Source organism: Sycon ciliatum, chromosome 2, assembly GCF_964019385.1.
Source record: "Sycon ciliatum chromosome 2, ocSycCili1.1, whole genome shotgun sequence".
NCBI classification, from domain to species: Eukaryota; Metazoa; Porifera; class Calcarea; order Leucosolenida; family Sycettidae; genus Sycon; species Sycon ciliatum.
The window spans coordinates 26,229,354-26,255,231 of record NC_088644.1 but is presented as its reverse complement, the minus strand read 5'-3'; the positions used below and the strand labels follow the sequence as shown (position 1 = coordinate 26,255,231).

Sequence of the window (25,878 nt, the reverse complement as noted above, 5' to 3'; positions counted from 1 at the left end):
ACTACAATATCCAAGGCCACCGCATGGAGAAACCTACCTTGCGCACAAGGAATGAAAAACTCTCAACAGCAAACGAGGTGATGTACGGCTTCTGTGTATCCGACAGCAACACTTTGTAATAACTGGAGAAAACAAATACCATGATGGAACAACAGCAGATAACACAAGTCAATACCATGATGCAACAACAACAACAACGGGTAACATAACAAATAATCATGATGGAGCAACAGATAACAAAATACTGATACAGTCATGATCCAAGCCAATGCAGGGAACATGAATTCAAACTACTGGTATAAGGATTACATTTTCACTTGCCATAAGGCCCATAACACACTACGGTGTATCGTGATCTCACGCACATCTAATTCTCAATTATAAAACATGCATGCACAAACATGCACGCACACACACGCACACACACGCACACACACACACACACACACACACACACACACACACACACACACACACACACACACACACACACACGAACGCACACACATACACACGTGCACGCACACACACACACACACACACACACACACACACACACACACACACACACTACTCTACAACTACTACTTCTGCCACTAACTTGTACACTGTAGTAATGTGCTGCAATAAGCTGTGCCTGAGGAACTTGATCAGGTACGCCAGCGTGGTGAAAACTTGCTGCAGGTCATGAGCACAACAAACAACAAAATAACTTTTAAAAGAAATCACTTCAACACCTGAATGCCTTTCAATAAAATACATAATTTCACCACACAAACTAGCAGTGGCAGTAGAAGGACGATGACTAAACATGAGCTCGTATTATTTGCTGAGTATGAACATGCAGGATGGAAGTGTTAACAATTAGCCTGGTGAGAATTCGCAAAGAGACTTTGGGCGAAAGAAACCGATGTCCCTTGTCGAGAAATTGCAGTTCAGACAGATCGCGAGAAACACAAGCTTGCCTATGCCTGCTCTCTGGGCTGCTAAACGGCTTTGACAAAATTGACACCTTCCTACTTCACAGTATCCATACCATCCTTGCTAGGTCTCATCATAAAGAGCGCAGCAAACACAAAATAGTGGTGGCAGTGGAGTTGTTGGTGCTAAAAGAAGTACTGATTTGCGAGAAGGACATTTCACAGTCTGGAGAATGTGTGTGTGGGTGTGCGCGCACAAGCACGCGTGAGCATGCGTGCAAGCACATGTGTGGGTGTGTGTGTGTGTGTGTGTGTGTGTGTGTGTGTGTGTGTGTGTGTGTGTGTGTGTGTGTGTATAGGCATGCACACACACACACACACGTGGGTGCGTGTGAGTGTGTATGTGTGTGAGTGTGTGTGTGTGTGTGTGTGTGTGTGTGTGTGTGTGTGTGTGTGTGTGTGTGTGTGTGTGTGTGTGTGTGTGTGTGTGTGTGTGTGTGTGTGTATGTGCGTGCGCACGTGTGAGTGTTTATGTGTGTAGGTGCAGCTACCATCTCTTATCTGTACCCTTTTCGAGTGCTTCTACTTTTATATTTTTCTTCCTTTTAAAACTGTACCCCTCTTGTACATGTGTGTCACCGATATTTATTCTCGGAGACCCCCTTGATGTAGGCTTCGGCCTTTGGGGAATCCCTCAAATAGTAGGGAGGTTTAGTCCCACATAATCCGTGGGTACTTTACGTGTGTGTACCACGTGATACTCAGTGACCCACGTACAGACGTTTTCTGATTCACGACATACCGTGTATGGAGGCTCACCCACGTTCCGCCAAAACGTGGGTGAAAATCAGAATGGAGCGCATTGTGCGAGCTGTGAGGGTGCTCAGCTGAAGAAGTTTCCGAAGCACGAAATCAAAATATTGGATGAGCTTCTTAGGCCCGGGTAGCTTCGTCTTTGACCAGGTTTGGGCCTTTCGCTTTATGCTTTTGTTTGTTCCGTGTGACTAAACACAACATTGCAACGTGGATGCCCTTCATCCACTTTACGTGGATCACCCACGTACGCGTTTCCGTTACGTGGGAACTAAACCTCCCTAATAACACAGTCGACCTACCCTTATAACAATATTTGGGTCAGATCAAGAAATATCGTTATAAGGGTAATATACTAATATTGTTATAAGGGTAACAGGTTCATTTCATACACATACGTCATAATGCATTATTATTATTTCATCGTCCAATGGCAGAAGCCAATGCAAAGGAGGGGGCGTTAGCCAGCCATGGCAAGAGAAGAAAAAATGAAGGAAAGAAGATGATAATCGGAAGAAAATAATGCATCAGCGGGGTGAAATGTATCACTATGTTGACCATGGTGGAGAGTGGCGAGATAAGCTAGCAAAAGAGGCAAGCGAGCCTACAACGTGGCATGACATGGATTTTGTATTTTTTTTTTACACTCTTCGTAGCATCAACTTACTTACATACACTGTACGTGTATGCTGTATGCACATTATGTACACAGCAAAGTGCCCCCTGGTGCTCCCATTGCATTTCGTCATGTCCCAGTGACTTATCACGTGAAACTTGTCCTACCTGGATAGTGAACTCTACATATTCCCTGCTAAATATTGTTATAAAATGGAAAATGTCGATTGGTCAGTCCATTTTACTGTAAAACCAGAAAGTTTAACGACCAAAAGGTTTTAACGTTTTCGTAATTTTGGCATGATTACGTGCAGAAAGTTTAACGATGGCCACCCGGCCACCCATCTGTATGCGCATCTTTACAGACATCTAGCGATAACGTTTTTTTCAAATAGCGAAAAATAATTGGTCGTTAAAACATTAGACTTTGTGACTCGTTAGACTTTCCGGTTTTACAGTATATCGTTATAGGAGTAATATCGCTATAGAGGTAAGGCATTGTATACAAAAGTCGATGGAGTGATTTGGTTAGACAGAAAAATATTGTTATAAGGGTAATATCGTTAAAAGGGTAATATCGATATAAGGGTTATCGTTATAAGGGTAGGTCGACTGTAGTAATAATAATAAACAATCGACGAGGAGACAAGTCGTAAAATGGCAATAAATAAGATAAATTGTGCACTCACAACAGCAAAAAATGAAGAAAGTTAAGTTCGATAATACTCATAAAAAGGACACACTTCAGGCTCATTACAAACATCTTGTTTGTAATGAGCCTGAAGTGTGTCCTTTTTATGAGTATTATCGCATTTTGTCTCAGAGGAAACTGTTTAAAGTTAAGTTCCATAACGTTTTCTTGTGACTTTCATCAGTGGAACGCCGTCACATAAAAATGTAATAACTAAGGATGTCATCGATTGGCGAATCTGGATTGAGTGCGAGTAGGCGGTGTGGTCCGAGAAACGCTGGCCCAATCGAACAAAACAAGGGTGTAGTACGCAAAATGTACGCATATCGTACAAAGATTCTGCGAAAGCTGTCCAAAAACGGCAAATTCCATTTCCACTCCAGCCACTCCCGGTGTGGGGCCCGGTGTGGTCGGATTCCACTCCAAGTACACCTACTCCGGATTCGATTGGATTCGACCAAACGATCAAGCTCACTCGGAGCACACTTGCTCGGGATTCGCCCAATCGATCATGCCCTAAACACACACACTTATACATGTAGCTAATATGGTTTCAGGTAGAAATACAGCAGCCAGCAAAGAAAACGTTATGGAACTTAACTTTCTTCATTTTTGCTGTTCTTATGCGTGCATTATTGATCTTATTTATCGCAATAATAATAAACAGGAACATTCCGGCCTATACAGACTGCACTGACCTCGATTGTCTCCGAATTGTTGGTACTTAATAAGGCCACAAACACATCAAAGAAGTCCTCAAAGTAGGAATAGAAGTTACTGTGCAGGTCCCGTGCCAGCTGCAGTACCAAACTATTGCACATCAAGAAACACAGAAACAGCAGTGTATTAACCCTCTCAGTGCCACGGGCGACTTAGTCGCCCAGAATGAGTATGTGTGTACAAATAAATTCGTATCTCCACTTCTACACACAGGAGAGTTACAAACGACTACTCTACGTCTTCAGGAAGACCTTGGCTATCGACTCATAACATGGTTTTGTGTCCGTGCGGATAGATATCGCCAGGGCGAAGCCTGAAGCGCGCGCGCTCGGACAAACAATTGTCGCGTGTAGAAAACACGACGTATGCGCATCGCATGTTTCTCTATTTCTCTCGTGGCAACCTATACGTATTGGGTATCAAAACATCGAGATTTTCAGTGGCTTTCAGGCCAACTTTGTCCGAATTTCGTGTGTTGAAAGTTGACTGCACTGCGATCGACCGCGCGCGTGAGAAAGTGCAGATGCTACGAAAATGCAGAAAACGGACTTCGCTCAGTCGCCCTCGCAAGGAAGACTATTTTCGCTGCATTTTCTCTTCACAGCCGTCTGCCTGGCCAAGATATCTTTCCAGAGAGCCATCGTTTGTAAAGATCCGTGGATATACAGCTGAGCTATGAAAAATTTGACACCGCCTTGGCACTGAAAGGGTTAAGTTCCGTAACGAGACACACACACACAAAATTGGATTAACGAATGAATGCACACACTGAAGTGTGTATGTGTGTATAGTGCGGTGTGCAGGATTAAATTACCGTAAAGTACCGTTGATCCCCCCCCCCATATGTCGCTTCCCAGCTGGATTTTCGGCAGGGGATGAGAATTAGATCAAGTGGGTCAGGTGCAGTACGATGTACAACAAAGCAGCAAGATCAGACTCGGTGTGCTGGATTGTGCACATTTTCATCCTGTACTGGCACGTATTGCGTACAGCAGTGCATGCGACGGTTCAACACCATACTTCACTGTATACGCCAAAGTCGCTTCACAGGCAAAAATTAAACAGGGGGCGGAAATCAGAGAGGAAGCGGATCAACGGTACTTTACGGTATGAGTACAATATACTTCGAAGTACTTCCTCCGCGTCATCGAAATTGTCGCAGTTTGACTTTTGATGTAAAATGCGGTATTTACTCACCAGCACTCGTACCAGAGGCAAGGGATCGGACATAGGCGATAGTCATCAGTATAGGGTGACGGCAAAGTTTTATTTTCTGTTATTGGAAGCCGGAATTTTTGAACTAGACGCAATTTCTTCGCTGATGTCGCTGCGCTGGTAATTTCGACTCGCTGAGATCAGTCAGGTGTTGCAGCCTGCACATTTCTCGTGCTTATGGCCATTCACTCAAGCCCCATCACTGCTTTACCTTAGCTGGGGTGAGAATGACTTCGTGGAACAAGTGGCAGGGCTTGGAGAAACATCGAGGGGTCGGGAAACTAAATGCCTGCAACAGCGATAAAATTTGTCGCTCTGGCTGAGACACTCAGTACTACTACTAGTACGTGATTGTACCTGCAAGAGCCGTGTAGACTCTACTGTCTACACGTAGTGCTAGTGATGCACGCGCAGGTGCCGTACCATGGTATCAGTGCTGAAAAAGAGGGCGCGCTGGACGTGATACTACACTTACCTGCATGAGCTGTGGGCATGCCACGGCTAAAAAAAGTTCATTATTTTCAAGATCGAGGTGATTCCGAGGTGATTCCGCCGACGGTAATCAACCGACCTCGCAACGATCGTGTATTCTTACTAGGCTTCGTTGGTGGTGAAGTAGAAATCATCCAGAGCTAGCAGACGACAAGCATAGCAGCTCTTGTCCTGTGGAGAAAGTCAAAGCTTTTGAGATGAGGCGCGACCAACTTTCAACCTTCCTTGAAATATTTGGGAACGATATTTTTGCGTCCATTGACATCAGCGACGACGAGGACTTCATCTCTGCATGAAAACTCTCAGTCCAATTGTCCTAGAACGTTACTCTAGTCTTCAGACTATCATACTGTGTAATAAGTTTCGAATGGCTTAGTTTATGGAGTTGTCAGTAACAAATGACAAGTCACTAGTCAAACTGCGACAATTTCGATGACGCGGAGGAAGTACAAATAATTATGTGCATGAACATTACTTCCATTTTCATCCCGACAAAACCCTCCAGTACTTACTCTAATAACGGCTGCAAAGCCAAACTGTTTGGGATAGCCAAGTGCTTCTTCAAAGCTGCTACAATGCCCTCCTGTGGAGACATAAAGCAATGCAGAAATTGATTCAGGCAAAAAATGAAGGTGTCACCAATTACCACAAGATTTCACAGCGTCAAAAGTGAAAAATACCAAGCAAAAAACAATATGACTCATGAGAAGAAATAAACTACAATGTTAAAATTATCATATTGATTGTGACTTGCTTGAGCATTGCTATGTAATTTCACATCTGCAAGGCAAAGCAGACGATTCACTTCGCTGGATACAGCTACCGCCTCTACAGTCAACTTTGCGTATAACGGCACTTGGCCGGGCATCAGAAAAGTGTCCTTATTCGCGAAGCGTCGTTATACCCGAAGTCTCAGCATATGTACACAGGTAGCATGGACTTTGCTCTGGGCATGGAAATTCTGTCGTTAGTTGCGAATTGTCGTTATATCCGCAGTCGTTATTAGCGAAGTTGACTGTACATGTGCTGTCGTGTACATGGAAATCCGGTCGAATGACGCGGGACCGGCGCCCTCCGTGCGTACAGAACGTTGCATACAGTGCACGTGTTAACCCTTTTCGAGCCAGGAGCGCATGTATGCGCTCTGAAACTATGATGTGCTTGGCCATGAGCGCACATATGGGCAAAAAGATTCGCGCATTATATCGCAGTGCATATGCATAGACCAGTGTACAAACTATCGTAAGTTCGTGAAACATAAACGCATCGCAACAATCAATACACCGTTGGAAAGGTCTTGAGCTCATCTTTCCGGGGATATAAAGTTCGTCGCGATAGGATAAAAAATCACTGAGCGGCGACAGGATGAACACCGAGATCACGGCCCGGAGAGAACGCGATTTTTTCATGACTTCACAGTTTTTGGAGTGTGCTAGGAGATTTCCCTTTGGCACGACACATGCATGATGGACATCAAATGAAGCGCTTGGATCTCAGCTCTCCAGCGCAGTTCGAATCGTGAAAATCGGTGGAATTTGGGCAAGATGCTGAACAAGAACGTGAAATTTTTTGATTGAGTTGTGCCGTTCCGAGGCACGGTGGAGTAGTTAGGAGAGGAGGTGGAAGTGGCCCTGGTGTGTCTATGTCGCTGAGATCTACCATGATAGATTCGCTTGGTCCTGATCTTTCCAACGAGCCCAGGATGATGAAAATCCATCAAGGTGGAGTGAAATGAGAATAAATTTCGTTCAGAGCTGTGCGCGCGAACTACACCAAGAGAGTCAGTGCGCTGGACAGCCGGCCGATTGGAGAAAAGGGGCCCAGCATGCGTACTCATGGCTGCATGGCTAGTGCCCTGGGCCGCTAGACCTCCGACCGGATTTCCATGTCCACGACAGTACATGTACTGGTAACTGTATTTACGGTTGGTAGAGCCACACACTATACAACCAGCCTTGCCTCATGCGCTGTCATACACTACAGTAAAACCTGGTGTAAGCGACCTCTCGTTTTAGCGACCACCTGCTCTCAACGACCGTTTTTCCATGCACGGACAGTTCTACACAGACACTGTGAGACCTGGTTCTAAAGACCACCTGACTTTAAAGGGGAAGTTAAGGCAAAAATTAAAATTTCACCAGTTGTAGTCTTCGGGGTGCTGAGTCGAATGGTCTTGGTCCGAGAAAGCCGAGACGCTCCCTTCCTACTTGAATCCCAATCGAACTCGCGCACTTCCACCGAAACTGGGTGACTGCGCCCTACTAGATGGGGATTTGTATGCAAAATGTCACTAAAAGCGCCGTTTCGTTCTTATAAAAGCACGGATGACCGCGATTGGCCCATATGTTGTAGTCTTTTGGACGCTGAGTCGACTGGTTTTGGTCCGAAAAGGCTGCGATGCAGCGTTCCTCCTTTATTCCCAATCGAACATGGTTGAACAAGTGGTCACGTGCTCCTGCGTACACCAGTCAGCTGGTCACCGTGCCTGCAGGGTACAACTTACTAGCCTGTTTGACCTTTTTTGGGAGCAGTCCTGTCACTCGAGTTGAACTCGAGTTGAACCTTGGTGTGAAAGTTGTCGCCTGCTGGCGTGGTGACCAGCTGACTGGTGTACGCAGGAGCACGTGACCACTTGTTCAACCATGTTCGATTGGGAATAAAGGAGGAACGCTGCATCGCAGCCTTTTCGGACCAAAACCAGTCGACTCAGCGTCCAAAAGACTACAACATATGGGCCAATCGCGGTCATCCGTGCTTTTATAAGAACGAAACGGCGCTTTTAGTGACATTTTGCATACAAATCCCCATCTAGTAGGGCGCAGTCACCCAGTTTCGGTGGAAGTGCGCGAGTTCGATTGGGATTCAAGTAGGAAGGGAGCGTCTCAGCTTTCTCGGACCAAGACCATTCGACTCAGCACCCCGAAGACTACAACTGGTGAAATTTTAATTTTTGCCTTAACTTCCCCTTTAATGACCGCTTTTCCTTGCACCGTGGGGTGGTCGCTTAACCAGGTTTTACTGTATAATTATTTGGGCTCAAACGGTCACGGTTTTACCCCTGACGGTTAACTGCTAAGCTAACGGTCGGTTTAACGGTTATAACCTATAAGCCACGGCAATCCTGCGGACTCTTTTTTACCCGTATATTTGACTATACTCATTCAAAAATGTACCCTATTCAGTACAACCCACACATATATGTACATGTACATTCTCTTGCATGCTCATCCATACATACTCTCACACCTAGAGACCAGATATGACCGAGTTGACAGCCCAGAAATTGCGTAACCGCGTGCGACAGCCTGCGAAAATGCATACTTTTCAACGACCTGATACTTGAAAAATTGACTGAAAAGTTACTGCGTAACCGTTATCTTTATCGGTTAACCGTTAATTCTTCCTAACCGGTCTGCGACCGGTTAATCGGACTAACCGTTTGAGCCCTAATAATTATTGCAATGCCATAGTATGTACAGTTGTGACCAAAGAAATCCGACCCACATGCCGAAAGCAGTGCCAGGGCTCGTTCGGCCCCTGTGGCCCTCGGGTGGGATTTTTTGGGCGGTGCATGATAAGGAAACGGAAACACGGCACTACGTTTGTCTCATGGGCCGGATTTCTTTGGCCAGGACTGTAGAAGGGTCAGGAAAGAAGACAGTGGTCAAAGAATCCCACATACTGAAAACATACAAAACTTGGGGAGCTATTTAATTTCAGCTAGTAAAATCGGCACCGACCCAAAACGCCGAAATTAAAACGCTGGCGATAATTTTCACATCATTTATTCTGCTTTGGTGATGCACTACTATTAACCCCGTGCCGAAAATAAATTACTGCTGAAACGTCGAAAATCGTGAAATACGGAAAATTTTGGGCCGAAATTTTGTATATTTACATTACTACAGTCCATTTCAAAACTATAGACGCGTACCTAGGCAAAAACCGTTATGCCAGCATCTATACCACATAAAATCTGTGATCACTTTGTGCATATATTTTCCAAATTGGGCGTCTGTTATCCAATCGTTTAGAAACTATATGAGAGTAATTGTGGAGCGGTCCTGAGCAATATTCCGAAAACTATTCTCAAAAAGTTCCAGCCAAATTTGAAGTATTTCAAAAACCCTACGCGTCTATAGTTTTGAAATGGACTGTACATCTACAGAGACATAGTCATATTGAAGTAGCGGGATCTCACCTGGTGATGAATAACCTGTGGAAGACTCTTTGTCTGCGGTAAGTCACGACACGCAGCAGCTATATCCACACAGAAGGACAGATCACAACACAAGTAAATGGCTTTAATACAATGTTGAGCGAGCCACACAAATACCCAATTACATTGCACAAGCCTACGGAAACAAGCAGCGGGGTTACATGGAAGTCCGAGCACGGAACTACACAACGCAGCTAGATTCAAATTTCCAGCACGATTACACTGCTGTAGCTGAACATACGGGCACAAGATTGCTAGAACACAGACTATTGACCTGAGAACCATCCTTACTGAAGTGAGCGGTGCAGTTCAGCTCCCTCCACTTCTCCAGGCCCTGTTGGAAGTATGTGTCCGCATCCTGTACATAGGCCACAAAGCAAGCCAAATTCAGCACAACAAAAAGTCCTAGAAATCACCCAGCAAAAGCCAGCAAAAGCCAGAAACAGTAAGAATACCACTGACAGCAAGCGTACATGTACTACTGTAGCATGATTCAAGTCTCCTGCTGCATAATCACAGCTCAGTTCACACCAAACAGAACAGAAGATTGAATACTTCTTATTAATTTAAAATATTTTGCATTCCGGACTGATTCCATTTCTCAGCACAACCCTCTGATGCGATGGCAACGAAAACAGTTGGGGTCATCAAACCTACGGAAAAAAACAGCCGCAGAAAATTCTTCACGAGGCTGTGCATGAGAAATGAGTTCCCAATCGGCCTTATGCACGTTGTACAGATGCACGAAATCCCGTAGAATCTTGTAGAATCCCTTAGACCCGGTTGGGTGTTGAATGTGCAGGACGTGTTCACTGCTATTTCCACTATGAAATGGGCCCTGAAGGCATTTCATACGAAAACGTTTTCCGGCAGAGATCTAGCTAGTCGTTTGTTCAGTCCCAAAGTGAAGAAGCTGGAAAAGCCATTTTTTCCATGAATTATGAGGCTAAACGGGTCAAACGCGCATATATAGCACACAATGAACACCCAACCGGGTATGTACACACCTGCGGCCCTAGTACAGAACTTCGTAAATCTGTACAACGTGCATAAGGACCATACAGGTCTACCCTCGTTAGTACGACATTGGTTACAAGACAAAACCTCATTACGCATAAGTAGACAGTGATCAAAAATCCCCTGACACCTGAAAAGCGTACATTCACGTCCGGATAGTAGATAATACTTGTTTATAAATTATAGTACAAGACAAACAATTTGAAACCCCGGGGTTATCTACAATAGTAACGAGGGTAGACCTGTACTTCTGAAGGATTGTGCCATGTATGTCAGGACCGAGAAAGGTACTCTGATGAAACGATGTCCAACGTTTTCATTAATCCCAACAAACCTAGCTTTGACGTGTGTGTGTTTGTGTGATGACAGTAGAGAGGTTAAGTTAGACGGTTTTTTTCTCACTTTTTTCAAAGCGCGGTGATAACTCACGTTACGTGAAAATTTTAGAGGTTAAGTTACATGTGCGACATGACGTGACATTTTGTGGTGGCAAGATTCGGGTTTAGTTCGAACAGCAGAACTTTCTCAACACACAAATATCAAATCTTCCAAAAAAACTCGATAAAACTACGGATACTCACATTAATTCGATCGGGATGACCAAACGAAACTTCCAAAAACCCACGTCAAGAAACTACGTGCGGGACAGTCAACTCACGTAAAACATGTCAAATTTTAAGTGAGTTTTTTGAATTTTTGACGTAGAAGTTCACGGTCGTAAGAATTTTACGTGAAACTTAACCTCTCTAGTACAAATTATCATTTATTCCAAGTCTAAACTTGTGTTAAACCGTGTTGAACAGTCTCTGCTAGGATGGCAGGCTTGACAGCTACACCATTGCTCAATATGAGCATCGCTGGCCTAAAGCGAAGGTACCCGTACCTGGATCGAGTCCTGGTTGTTATACGCTGCTCTGTGTGTACTACACATTATACATTCATGCACTGTACACTGCTGAGTGCTATTACTATATATATAAGCTGCTTTGCCCTGCGTGCCCTGTGCAGGCGTGTGCACCGTATAAGTTTTTTTGGAGTCTAGAAACCACCTATTTTCGGGCAATCTCAGGGCTCACAGTAGGCATGCAGGATCGACAAAAGCATCGTGCGAGGGCGGGTTTGGCGCACGTGAGTCGCGTGACCCCGGGAGAGTACCGATCGTGTACATACCACGCATCCAAACAGAACAGAGAAGAGAAAGAACCTGAGTTGTACTTGTAGCCTTTTCTCGTAGTTTTAGAGCCGATGTTCGCGATATTTTGGTAGGACCTGTCCTTTCCTCACTTCTCTCGGTATGCAGTGTCAAACCATTCTCGTTTCCGTTCGTGTCGATCTTGTGCTTTTACGATCGTGCATACTCCTGTGGAAATAGTTTGCTTTATTATTTGCACTGGGAATTGCACCGCAACATTGAACAGTTACAGTAGTTGTGCTTGTCCTCGGCAAAGAATTGCCTTTCACTGTGCCTTGTAGAATTGGTCCACCGAAGGAGAAGGCGAAACGCAACCTGTGCTAGTCCCAGTAAATACAACATGCCATGTCCGACCAAAAGCTGATTCTACAATGAGCGATCGCGATGTTCCACAGGTAAGAAGACAAACAAACGAGTCAGAGCTTGCCAGGCAAGTAACGCCGAGAACATGATTATACCACACGGAGCTGCTGATGGAGGTGAACGGGACCAGCGAATCCACCGGGCGTTAGTCGAGGGCCACTGAAGACCAGGTTTCCCAGGGTACCAGTTCCTCCATGATGGCGAAATCCGCTGCCACAAGAACTCCAGCGAGAATGAAAGCACAGCAACCAACGCCGCGGGCGAACTGAGGAGAGAACACTGAACAATCTGTGCACAATGATTTTCTCTTCGACGGCACGCGTTGCTGTTCTGCTGCATGCATGCGTTTTTCTTGTTGTTTGATCTTCACACATTTTCGCGCAAGAGGTTGCGCGCCGCTGGGACTCGGGGTTACTAAAATCAGTACAGAGCATCTCCCCCTTGGTCGATTTGGACAATCTATGGCTTAAAATTTTCAGGAGACCCTGGCAAAGAAATTTACCGAGACGTTTTTGGATACTCCTTTCCAATACTGTACTATATCTCCCGAAGTTTATGCATATGCTCTGGCATACCCGTGTGAGTAATGCAAATTTGTTTGGGTAAATCTTTTGGAACACCTGTCTTCTGTGCCTGGGCCAAGTCCCAGCCTCGTAGAACCTAGCTGAAGTGCTGCTAACTCCTTCAAACACCCCCTACTTCGAGCAAAAATGCGACGAAATGCTGGCTGCTGATTGGTCAAGCTGGCATCTTGGAGCACGTGCGCCGCCCCCATCTAATCGACGCTTTTCTACGCAACTGTGAAACCTGAATCTTGCCAAAGGAAAAGCGTGCCTACTGGATTGGTTATCGTGCATATGCGTCGATCGACGGACAATTTACAGTACAGTAACTATGTCCTTATTTCGAAGTGAGAGAGAGTTGCTTTGCGTGCAGTTCAAAATACATTATTCTCTCTTTCTTCAGTGGAGAGCAGCCACAGAGAGATCGATCTCTAGCTCTGGTCCGCTCCTGGATTGGCGATGACGTTGAAGAAATCCGTTTTGTCGCGAAATTTGAGTCAAGCATACGCGATGCAAGTCAGTTCAAGGATATGATTGACTATATCTCCTTCCAAACTGATGAGAACTGTTGGCTCAAATCAAGATCTCCACAGCCTTCCGTTCCCGCTCATGTGCGCAGCAGATATGTTTGTCAAAAACGTTGTCGACTGGAAGACGTAAAAATGTGCGTCCATGATCCACTTGCGCTGCTCCGACCACGACTCACGCGGGGCTTCGCTTTTCTTCCGCGAGTTTCCATCGAAGCAAGGTCCATAGCTCTTTATTGAAATCATGTGGAACATTGCCAATACACGCTGAAAACTTCATCATATTGAAAGAAAGATACGTCGAATGTAAGTATTGTTTTGATGAAACGAACATGCCTGGAGTGGACTTGTAGTGAAGTACCTGTTATAGAGTGTAGTGTAGCCCGGGCAGCTAGGCCTATCAAACTTTTACGTGTTCAATATGACAAACATGTATAAGAGCACATTGACTTTTGCACCCTCTTTGCAAATAGGTGCTGGTATGTAAAAGGTAGCCGGTTTTATCCTGCTACCGGTTATACATGTACATGTACCAACATTTCCATGTAACATCATCCCCTTCCTCCATTCCTCATTACCGTCTTATTTCTGTCCTTTCTACCCCTGGACCTGGTTCCCTCTCAGACGTGTTTGTGCCGGCGTGATAGCAGTTGGAGGAGCCCCACATCTCATCAGCACCAGTGTTCATTGGTGCCCTGCACCCCTGATCATATTCTCCCGAACAGAACAGTGGTGACAGTCATATTTTTTCTTCGGACATTTCCCTTTTCAACACCCTCAACTAATGAATAGCATAGCCATGATTAAAATGTTATCTCCTTGCCGACTTTAAATACATGTAATAAAAAAGCGGTCGGGTAACGAAGCAGCATATGGTAACAACAGATGTACAATGTCATGGTGTACTGGACCAAACACTCCACTTCTGGCCTGGTCTGACTACCCTGTGCATTGTAGACCCGAGCCAAAGCAGCTCGGGATGAACGACCTCTCCATGCTTGCTTGTCCATTGAGAGGAGTCGCATATACTGCATAAAGATACTAGTAAATTCGAATTGTTGCCTGTTGGAGGATTACTTTTGTGTGGAACTAGAGTTGCTGCTGAGACCTCTTTCTGCCTTCTACGACAGGAACTACTCACCGGGCATCGACCACTGCATGAGTAGAGGAAGTGTCCTACTTGTTTAGTAGATTCGTGTAAGTAGAGAAAGTTTCCTATTTTTTTTTGCAAATTACAGATTAAATTTTGTGTACGATCAAACACCATGAACAAATCCAATGTAAAACCAACGTACGCACCTCGTCAAGTTCCTGGACTTCACCGAAACGGCGGGCTACACCGATGTTGATCTCAGCCACACGGTCGTTGAATGACTGGAACTGAGTTAACAAATATACCACAGACACAGACAGTGACAATTTCTTTCGACGAATTTTAAAAACATGAAAATAATGGGAAATGAGAGAGACTCACTCTGAAACGATTTTTATCCTCATCCTTCTTCTTCAGCTTCTGGGGGGTCCGCTTCATGGTGAGCTTCAAAGCATCCCTTCACAACAAAAACTATTGCTGTTGAACTGGACTTTCGTTGAAACGAAGAACATTCAGATCATGATAACTATTGTCGAGCATTGAGAATGACTAAACAAGTCAGTCAAAACATTAAAACCTGAACATGGAAAATTAATAATCATCTCTCAATCTCGTCCGCTTGTGGCTCAATGTAGCTGAACCATCGGACCTTATTTGTCAGCTTGGATCACGTGATCCATCCAGCTGCCGCGTGCGGCAAACAGCCCAAATAGCGCTAACTCTGGCCTGCGAGCGTTTGCTGCGACTAGCGCGCTAGCGTTCGTGACATAATAATTATACAAACGCGCTAGCCAGAATGCTTTGACTTTGATGGCTTTCAGCTTCTATTTTTTGAAAAGTAGCGCGCTCAGACCAGCTCGCTCACTCTTTTCCTCTTCCATTTTTTAGGTTTTGTTTGATAGACGAAGCTTAGGGTCTCTTTGGGTTTGCAACCCTTACCCTCCTGGAAAAAATCATAGTTGCTAGACTGCGACACTTCAGACCAGGTACTATTAGAGCCGCTAATGGACGACGAGCTATTTTCCGCTATCCGGAGCTCAAGCATTTGAGCCGCTAAATGGACGAGATTCCTGGGGTAAAGGATGCAGAGAATGAGGAGAAAACACTCGTATGGAGCAGGGAGTAGGTATTGTACTACTTCCTGGTATGGAGCACTGAGAAGCGGTAAGTCTTAGGGCAAGTCTTAGGGCAATTCTTAGCCAGTAATTACTTTCTAGCCATAATTATGTTCTCGTTTTTCGTGTCTTCTGTAATGCCAGTACACTAGCAGTACGACTACACTGTAGGCGAGAGTCCATAAGCCAGAGTGTGCAGCTCTCCATCTATGCAGCATAAACAAATTAATGACAAATTTCCTTTGCCTAAGGGCTGGGTTCCACTGCCGCTCCGCCGCACATCATCCACGGCATGAAACGTCATCATTACGAGCTGGTCCAGCGAGGCCGCGGCTCATCACCAGCTTTCGCTTCGCTGCTTGATACAAAAAAATGCAAGCCGCGATCACGGCTTGCATTGTTTCCCGCACTTAATTGTTTTATTCGGGGGAATTTTAATTCGTTGCACAGGCCAGAACACGAGGATTTTTTTGGATTTCACGCGCGCGCAGGCAGGCTAAATGTCATCAAAAAAACGTCGAGCACGATCGCGGTACCGTGAATGGCGAGTGTCACTGGAACCGCGCCTCTCTGCTGCATGCAGCCAAGTACCGTGGAGCAGCGGAGCTGCGGAGCCGCAGTGGAACCCGGCCCTAACCAAACTTATAGCAATTAATTATTTGTTGACAATTTTTCATAAAAAACTTGACAACATTGTTCTTCTGTAGAGTGCCGCTGGCAACTCCATCGATGAACTCCATCAATGAGCGCAGGGATAAAGTTTAGAAACCCTTCGAGCAAGAACGTGTTTTCAAAAAGGAAGCACATATGCCGCGTAACTTCCCCTCTAGTATGGCCCCATCAAAGCCACTCGCTGACTACTTACCAGTAAAATGGGATTGGACGGTTGTCAGATTAGCCTACATGTTTTCTGCCAACACAACCATAAGCAGTTGTCAACTCTCAAGACTAAAAGAGCTTGCGAAGAAAGTGAGAAACCTTGGCTATGAAAGCACATGAAGCGTCAGAACATAATCGAGCAAACTTGGACCTAGATTACCAGTGTCTGCTCCAGAGCCAGGTCAGTGGCCCTGTTTGTGAGTACTTGGACCTTTTGGAAAAAGAACACTGGGTTACCTGCGACCCGGTCGGAAGTCCTGTCGAGTACTATACTTTTTTATACTTCGAGGGTATACCGCCACTGACAGGCTGCATACGCGTGCAGATGCGTGCGGCCAGAGTGCCCAGTGCGAGTACGTTCATACATGTACATGTACAATCATGTACATCAGGAAGTCGAAAGTAAGTTTACGACTCCCTGACACACAGTAGCCGCACTTGAACGCATCTGGCCCTGGCCTAGTGTTGCAGGAGTTGTGCCAGGTAGACGTGTACCCGGTTTGTGTTAAATCTTAGAGCAGGTACTGCATACCCTATCATATCTGTGTACATGGGTATACAGAGTCAGTGTTGTTGGGTCCCACTCAGCACCCTTCTGGTTCATTTCGGCACCAGCACTCTTTGCGTATGCAGAGCTGAGTAGAGTGCAAGTTCGGACCACAAGTACACTGTAGCAGCTAGTTGCGAACCTAACCTGTGCCGTGATGCACGGCACTTGTGTGCATCTACTTTATCCCTGAGTAACCCACCAGGTATATTGTGCACAATAGGGCACAGTAAATAATCAGCATGCATCGCAGTTTTCTGCAACATACATGTATTCCTGAAGTCACTTTACACCTCAGAAGAATTGCGTCGCTAACTGTTAGTTATTCCCTGGGTCATTATGAATCGTAGAAAACCCGTCATACAATAGGTTCAAGCTAAAGTACCGTATCACCATGGTAATTACCTGGAAATTCGGTGTGTGTTTCTACGTTTTTGTTAAACAAGCAGCAATGTGCCACAGAAATTACCATGGTGATAGAGTAGATGACCGTGTGAAGCGGTGTGAGATGCAGCAAAGGTGAGCCTGTTACTGCGAGTCTATGCCCTAAACAATAAACTTTGCCGTGGGATGATTCTCTTTGGGCTGCACACTCTGGTTAATGTACTCTTGGTGGCAGCATTCTGGTGCCAAAGATGATATTTTTTCAGAAAAATAAGCACTAGAGAAATGGAGTGGGAGTAACCTGAATTATTCTATTAGCAGAGCTGCAATGCTTGGGATATGAGATTATTCCCGTAGCTATGCAAAAGACGCTATTCAGTTGTACTTTAGTAGCATCTGGCGCTAGCCAGTATCCACACCGCTGTAATTCGGTGCGTGTCACGGTGCCTGGTAGGGTGGTTCACGTGGCATGCCATGGTTGGTGCAGTATCCCGTATGTGTCCTGTACCGTAATTCGAGTATGCGGTGCGCACCGTAGCATAGATGTATCTGGAGCGCTGTACGAGCTAAGATGTCGGGGCAAATATGGGGACATTCACAACATGCAATGTGAATATGCACGTCAGTTTCGTTTTAAGAAGTGGGTTTGACGGAGTAAGAAAAGGCCCCAGCTTTGGCTGCTGCATGCTAGCCCAGTGGGTACCAATCTCCTGCCATTGGCCGAGTGCTGATGGAACGGAGTAGAAGAAAAAGAAAGAAGAATATTGCGTTGAAGAATACAATTTCGGTAAGGGATATACAGTAAAACCTGTAACTAAAGACCACCGTCACTAGCAACCAGCCTGGTACTACCGGCCACTTCGCCAGGCACGGAAGGTCTCACATTCAAAATGCACTGTGACTAGCGACTACCTTCTGAACGCGACCAGCGACCGCCTTTTCCTGTCCCAAACACAATTTTTGACCCGTAACTAGCGACCGCGATGTAGGAAATCAAATGTTGCTCGAAGCTCCTTCTTGAAATTTTACTGATTTTCCATGGTCCTGAAAAGAATCTTTCGATACTACAGCTGAACAAATGAATGCAGGTAATGTGGGCTGTGGAGTCGGTGTGGACTGTACTACACCTGTCAAAATTTCAAGCGCTGTCAAGAAAAAACATGATAGGAAACGTCTTGGAGAGCGCATCGAAAGCGCTCTCTGATCGATGTTACTACTCGGAGGAGAAACGAAGACTGGGCAGCTCTGTCACCCCAGTCATACAGACGGATCGACGATGGCATCAAGGAATCCAGAAACAAAGCAGCACCACAAGGTCCTGATGCTGAAGGATCGCGTTCAAGCAATCGAGAAGTCACAACAAGGACAGTCGGTATGATTGATCGCGTGAACAAATTTGAAGCCCAGCGCGAAACGAAACATCCCCAGGGAACGTTTGACTCCTGGCTTCAGAAGTAGCAGCTGAATTTGATGTCTGCAAAAAATTAATCTTCTCTCTCTCTCTCTCTCTCTCTCTCTCTCTCTCTCTCTCTCTCTCTCTCTCTCTCCATCTCTCCGTCTTTCTGACATTGCGCAAGTCCTGGGGAATTGTATTAGCTGCATTTTGACATACATATCATATAATGGGATCCACATATGGTCACGCGGTGCAAACCTCTAACTAAAGACCACCTGCTACTAAAGACCGCTTTTGCTGGCACCAAGGGGTGGTCGGTAGTCACAGGTTTTACTGTACCGGTAAGTGGATAGGTAACTAAAATAATTAGCCGTATGGTTTAGAAATAGTGGTGGCGACTCTGGATGGCAGTCGTGAGTCCGTCAAGTGTCAAGTTGACGGAATAGCGCGAGCTCCAGTGTGGGGAGCAAACCCATTCCTAGGTTAGCATCCCCCCATCTCACAACAGAGCAACCGAGTTTTGGATTAAGCTGGGAGTGCCAATTCGAGCAACTGGTATGATGGCTCTGCTTGGAGCCACTAGATGGCTCGCAGCTGAGCCGGCAAATGACTCCGCATGAAGCCGTCAAATGACTCCGCATGGAGCCACCGAATGACTTCGCATGGAGCCGCCGAATGACTCTGCATGGAGCCGCCGAATGACCCCGCATGGAGCCGCCGAATGACCCCGCATGGAGCCGCAAATTGACTCCGCATGGAGCCGCCAATGACTCCGCATGGAGCCGCCAATGACTCCACATGAAGCCGCCAATGACTCCGCATGGAGCCGCCAATGACTCTGAGTAGAGCCACCAATGACTCTGAGTAGAGCCTCCAAATGCTAAATATATTGGTATGCATAACCAGTTGAGAGCATATATTCCATAAATCGGCACTCCCGGAGCGGATCACAAAGTGCAGCTACCCGTGCAATCTGTAAGCGGTGCAAGCTAGGTAAAGACTGTCAGAACTTGATATCATGGGCTGAGGCCATTGCCGCAGCCACCCATACTTTGGCTGCAGGTGGCGTCCGAATGTTACTCGGGCAGACATCGCTTTCCACCTTCCCGCCTCGCTGAATATCGAGTCCCGCAGCTGATTCGAAACGAGTGGCCGGTGTACAACGCCAGGCCAAAGCCACGACTGATGAGCAATATCCTCGCAGTTGCTGTAAATGCCCATCGATTGGCATTCGCAGCTGATGCCGCTAGTTTTCCCAGGTGCTGCGGGCTGCCAATTGTAAACAACCCTTTGCGATTGCTGCTCTGCTTGATTGACTGTCCATCGCCCTATCCCCGGTCGCAATTGTACGAGCACCGGCCAATTGCACCACTTGCATCAGTGAATACCAGCAAGTCGGGGGACGGCGTCCATTTAGAAGGACGAAGGACCGGCCGTTCCGCTAATCCAGCCATCAGCGAAGATCTTTGAGGCACTCTTTGGAGAGCTTGATCAGGTAACACGGCTGCCGGTACCAGTTGGCAAGTGACCACAATCTGCAATTTGCATCCAGGGGCTATCACTCTTGTAGCAAACGGGAGCTTTCCCAGAAGAGACTCGAGTTGACATTGGGTAGTTGAAGCTGTGTGAAGAGTGGCCCGAAGAAGATCACGAAGCTCGGCAAGTTTGTCCATAGGCATACTGATGTTAGCGCGGCGGGTGTCCAGGATGACGCCGATAAACATTAGGACGTGGGCTGGACCCTCCACTTTTGCTGACGCCAGAGAAAACACCGAGGTATGTAAACGCGCGGCGCCGAGTAGCGAGTTGCTGACGAGCTAACACAGGTCCAGAGCATGCATTGAGGAAGCACTTTTACTGACGCCAGAGAAACACCGAGGTATGTAAACGCGCGGCGCCGAGTAGCGAGTTGCTGGCGAGCTAACACAAGTTCAGAGCATGCATGGAGACAGAAACGTTAGTCGAGGTACTCCCCGTAATGGGATGATGCCAATAACGTCAGGACTTGAGCTGGACCCTCCACCTTTGCTGGGGCCAGAGAAACATCGAAGTATGTAAACGCTCGGAGCAGAATAGCGAATTGCAATTGCTGGCAAGCTAACACAAGTCCAGAGCATGCACTGAGGAAGTAACGTTAGTTGAGGTATTCCCCGTAATGCAACAGGCGTGTGAGTGCGAACTGCTAGCTTATAATCCATTCACTGGCGGATGCGACAGAGTTCCATACAGCTGGACTGGAGCGTAATACAGTCTGAAGGGCAGGGCACTCTCATAAAAGTATTGATCCTGCCAGCGGATCGACAAGGACCAATCCTCCGGGCGGACGGGAATTCGGCAGAATGCACTTTTAACATTGAGCTTAGCAAGATACACCGGGGCGAGCACAATTGCGGAGGAAATTGTTTGGGAACGCATGTTCCGCAAGTTGCATGCTCGAAAGTCGAAAACAGCAATGACATGCAAGAGACATTGTACAGGATCTTGGAGGGCGCATGACCATGTGACTCGCGCATGCGTGCAGGTCGGGCCAGCTCGCTGGGCTGCCTGCTAACTTGCGTTAGCATGCTAACGCTCATTATGGTTTACATCGCATTATTGTAATGGTCGCGGTTTGATTTCAAAAGACCATAGAACGTGTCGTACTATCGGTCGAAAGTTTAGGGGTATGGTACTAATGGGCTGGGAATGTAAGGATCGGGTAGATTGCAGTGTTTTAATGGTCGTAGTTGTTGTATAAATAGAATGCTGAGATAATTAGAAGAGGACTATGAGGAAGAGCAAAATGACAGGGGTGACAGTGTTAAAGCTCTGAGCAGACGGCGTCGGCAGGAGTGCCTACACAGAGAGTAGAAGAAGGGAGAAGAGAGGTCCCGCCGCCTCGAGAGTCGCCGTGCTTGCGAAAGGCTATGCCAACAGCAAGAAACGACGGAGCAAATATCCCGTCGTTTGGAGACTCACCGCCTTCGTGACAAGACGCGTTGACAGCTAGAGACCGCTGCACAGGCATCCATTCAGCAGGAGAAAATACATGCTCTCATGCTCGAACTTGTTCGGTGTGCGGGGCCATCATCATGTCACGTACCAGCCTGGCCCTATTCCGTTGATGTTCCGTACCATTCTGGCAAAGACTGCTGGCCACATGTTGAAACAGGGCATGAAAAAAATGAAATAAGCTAGTACCAAAGCGTAATCTATTATTATATTTACTTTTACTTGGTAGAATGTACCTGTCTGAGAGTTTGAGTTTTGAGTTATGTATCGATGTGCGTTTATGAACTAAAGTTTTGATTGTCATGCACATGTTTTTGTATTGAAAAAAGACGTTTCTATCAGTTCGAACAACACACATGATGACCTAGGCAAATATTAAGCATAGCGAGGGCTCCTGGGCGGTCAAGCTCTCTCTAGCCTTCAAGCCCAAGCGCTCTTTATTTGTGCGATATCGAAATGAAAAACTAAATGCAATACCAACGATGAACAATTTATTTCAGCCAAGTACAAGTGGGGTCTATTGGTATCCTTTATTTCAGCCGAATAAAACTGTTGTTTATTGCTATCGCTTAATGCATGATAACCTAGGCAAAAAAGATAGTGAGGGCCCTGAGCTTTCAACTGAGCTCTCTCGTTGGAATTATTAATATGGAGGTGTATGTGCCAATTTTTCACGTAGGATTGCCTGCCACTTGCAGCACTGCATTGCCTTCTGCAACATGGGGAAAGCTGCGTGCTCAGGCTCGTAGCAGCTCCATTCTGGTTGGTCCAGCGAGACCTGACTTCCACAACTTTGCGTGCTTTTCTTGTGACGGGCATATACATGGTACAAAGTATATGCGTATGTGTGTGTGTCTGTGTGTGTGTGTGTGTGTGTGTGTGTTGGCGTTCCTCTGGAGCAGCTTGGTGACATCGTCCAAGATTGACAGGGATGGCGGGTCACCTGCCGTGACGCTGTCGACGCTATTGTCCAGTCCCGCATGGAGCCTGTGGCGAAGCCCCTCATTTGTGGCACTTGTGCGGGCAGTTTTCGTCGGCCACAGGATATTGCGATGCACAAGTGTAACGCTGTTAGCGCGGCCCGCGCGCGCTGAGTATGGCGTTCCCCGCCCGGTGGACAACACGTCTCCTGGTCTGCCCCGTATGGGGCCACATAGCCAGTCATGGCAGTGGAAGAAGGAAGGAAGGAAGGTGTGTGTATGTGTGTGTGTGTGTGTGTGGTGTATGTATGTGTATGTGTGTGTGTGTGTGTGTGTGTGTGTGTGTGTGTGTGTGTGTGTGTGTGTGCATGCATGTGTGTGTGTGTGTGTGTGTGTGTGTGTGTGTGTGTGTGTGTGTGTGTGTGTGTGTGTGTGTGTGTGTGCGTGTGCCCCCCCCCCACCCAAACCAAGTTCATGGTTTCTGGCCCCAACACCTCTAACGACGATCTAGAGCCGCTCGCGACTCGAACCATGGAGATTGCCCATGTGTCGTCTTTTCGTTACCTTGGATCCAACATACACAGCAACGGCCGATGTCATGATGATGTCACATCCCGGATCTCTGTCTTTTCTCCTTCTGTCTGCCCGTCTGTCTGTCTGTCTGTCTGTCTCTGTGTGTTTGTGTGTGTGTGTGTCTCTCTCTCTCTCTCTCTCTCTCTCTCCCTCTCTCTCTCTCTCTCCCTCTCTCTCTCTCTCTCTCTCTCTCTCTCTCTCTCTCTCTCTCTCTCTCTCTCTCTCTCTCTCTCTCTCTCTCTCTCTCTCTCTCTTTCCCCCGTTCCCTCTCTCTCTGTGTCAATATACATCTTTCACCGTCCAGGAGCGACACTGACTCGCACTGCTATCTGGTGCTCACGAGGTGTTTGTCGCGCTGCAAACGGAGCGTCTCTGTAAGTTTGTATCCCTGGTGATGTTTGGACCTGGAGAGCACTATATAAATGGTGCTTCTCAAGCACAATCTTCCTCAGCCTACTCAAACTCGACTGATGAGGGTAAATGTTCCCGAAACACTGTGTATTGAGCAGGGAGTGGTCCCTTCTTGCAGGTTTTCCGAGTGGAAGGTTGGATGGACTTTTCGTGTGCTCTGGGTGGCAGCTGTCAGTCAGTCAAGTGTAAAGTCAAGGCGGCGGAATAGCGTGAGCTCCAGTGTCGAGAGCAAACCCTTTCCTAACAATCTTCGCCGAAGTCGCAACCACTATTTCGTAGGTCTACCCTTGTTAGGAGACAACCCTGGGGGTATCAACTTTTTTTGTCTGATAACGAGTACATTTTTCTGCTGCTTTGCATCATCCATATTGTGTCCACATCAGAACTGATGGTTCCTTGTTATAAGACAGTGTTTTCCACCAGACCCCTGTACAAGACAACCCATTATCAGACAATGTTTCATCGGACCCCGATACAAGACAACATGAAATATCAATCGAGCTATCCTCGGCCATCCGCTTTTTCTTGTAATGAGAATTCAAACCTGTGGGACAGCTGAAGGGGACGTTATAACGAATTTGGTCTACAAACGAATAATCTCTTATCCGGACTTGCATGTACGACTGCTAATGATTCATGGGATTTTGGATCGTTGTCTACTAATGAGGTTTGTCTTGCAACTGATGTCATACTAACGAGGGTAGGACTGTAAATTAAATGCTTGAAAGTTGAAACTTCGTTTTTCAGATGAATCAGACTGCAAATCAATAGCATAGCAAAGACCATAGCTATCCCAGGAACACTTGAGTAGTGCCCTCTTTTACCTTTTTCTATGTTGTCCTCTTCAGTTTGAGCAGGTATGGATGTTTCCTAGTGCCTTCTAGAATTTCTAGGTATATCATTGGTCTTGTTCGGATCGTCCATTACGTTTGCAGCTGTTCAAACTTGTATTGTTGTTTATTATTTTATTGATTTATTTATTCTACTTGCCTTTCCTATCTTCTTGTGTTTTAGCATTAGGCGATTTGATCGCAGGACGAGGGAGGAGCTGATGGACGATCTCTCCAATGTCCCTCTTGGTTCGGAGCGGCGCCGAGTGCTGACGTTGGGACTTGGGTAAGGATGAGTGTTCCCTCATGTTTACAAGTTATCCGTTTTGTCCAACACTAATGGTTATATGCAGAATACTGCTGAGTCAAAAATGTGCAACAATCAGCACAAAAACTGACTGATGAGATCATGACATTCAACGACCTGATGCTTAGCTGCATCACGTTTATACCCGTTAGTGTTGGAAAAAACGGATATTACTCGTAAACTTATGGTCCTCTTTTTTAATTTTAATCCTTGGCTCTCCATCCGAGTTCCCTCATGTGTTGCTATTATTTTTATTTACTTATTTTTTTGCCCAGGGCCTACATTCTACATTTATTTTACTTAGACTAGGGTTAGCTGTCCGTTTACCAGTACTCATCCACACATATGTGCACATAGGGTATACACAGAACTCTATCAGTAGGTATTTTTGTATAGGAGGTTGTCTATCCTCCGGGATAGCACTATATACTCGCATTCTGTGTGTTCTCTGGTAGCTATGTTCCTTGGAGACCATATGACTGTGCCAGTGTGGTGACCGAGGTGAGGTGTGTCTGCACTGGCATCGTCAACTTGCCTACTGCTACGTGCTCCCCAGTGCTCCATCTGTGTCCTGTACTTTATTTGGGGGGGGGGGGAGGGGCAATACCGGTACTTCAGGTGCAGGGGGCAAGAGGGATGGGGTGGGGGACATCATGCCCCCAATGAACCTCTCCAGGCGTTGTTCTGGAGTAGACTAACCATAGGCGGAGTGTACACATGCAGCACATAGTTTGGGAATTAGAACGCGATCAGACTCGGGCATATTCAAAGGCAGTCTATTGTGATAGTAGTCCTGGACGGATCTCACTATGATGATATAGGTTGTGCCCAGCATCACAATGCCCAACATTATAAATGACTGTTTTTTTTCCTGAGGGGCTAGATGAACATGTGACTAGACTGCCGATGGCAACCAACAGGCTCAAGGCTGTGTTGAGACTTCGTGTTTGCGACCCGAGTCAATTGTTTACTCACCATGACTAGGCATCGCATTGGGCATCGTATGACCATTTTATATGTCACTGTTCTTAGTCGCACCGGGGGCGCATGCCCGTTTTCAGGAGACTTATCAAAACACATAAGCC

The 25,878-nt window shown here is 46.3% G+C and overlaps 1 protein-coding gene across 1 annotated transcript in view; it reads right to left on the bottom strand.

The window, feature by feature from the left end:
• The window catches only part of LOC135809405 (small subunit processome component 20 homolog), a 57,988-nt gene extending 42,978 nt beyond the window's left edge, over nucleotides 1-15,010 (bottom strand). Inside the window, exons 1-8 of the mRNA XM_065322748.1 lie at nucleotides 14,822-15,010; nucleotides 14,647-14,727; nucleotides 9,977-10,043; nucleotides 9,668-9,726; nucleotides 5,979-6,049; nucleotides 3,738-3,849; nucleotides 602-678; nucleotides 38-122 (exon numbers count right to left, since the gene is read on the bottom strand). Of these exons, the coding sequence (XP_065178820.1) occupies nucleotides 38-122; nucleotides 602-678; nucleotides 3,738-3,849; nucleotides 5,979-6,049; nucleotides 9,668-9,726; nucleotides 9,977-10,043; nucleotides 14,647-14,727; nucleotides 14,822-14,878 (609 nt within the window). The 5' untranslated portion in view covers nucleotides 14,879-15,010. The remainder of the gene's footprint in view (nucleotides 1-37; nucleotides 123-601; nucleotides 679-3,737; nucleotides 3,850-5,978; nucleotides 6,050-9,667; nucleotides 9,727-9,976; nucleotides 10,044-14,646; nucleotides 14,728-14,821) is intronic.
• Nucleotides 15,011-25,878: the final 10,868 nt, after the last annotated feature.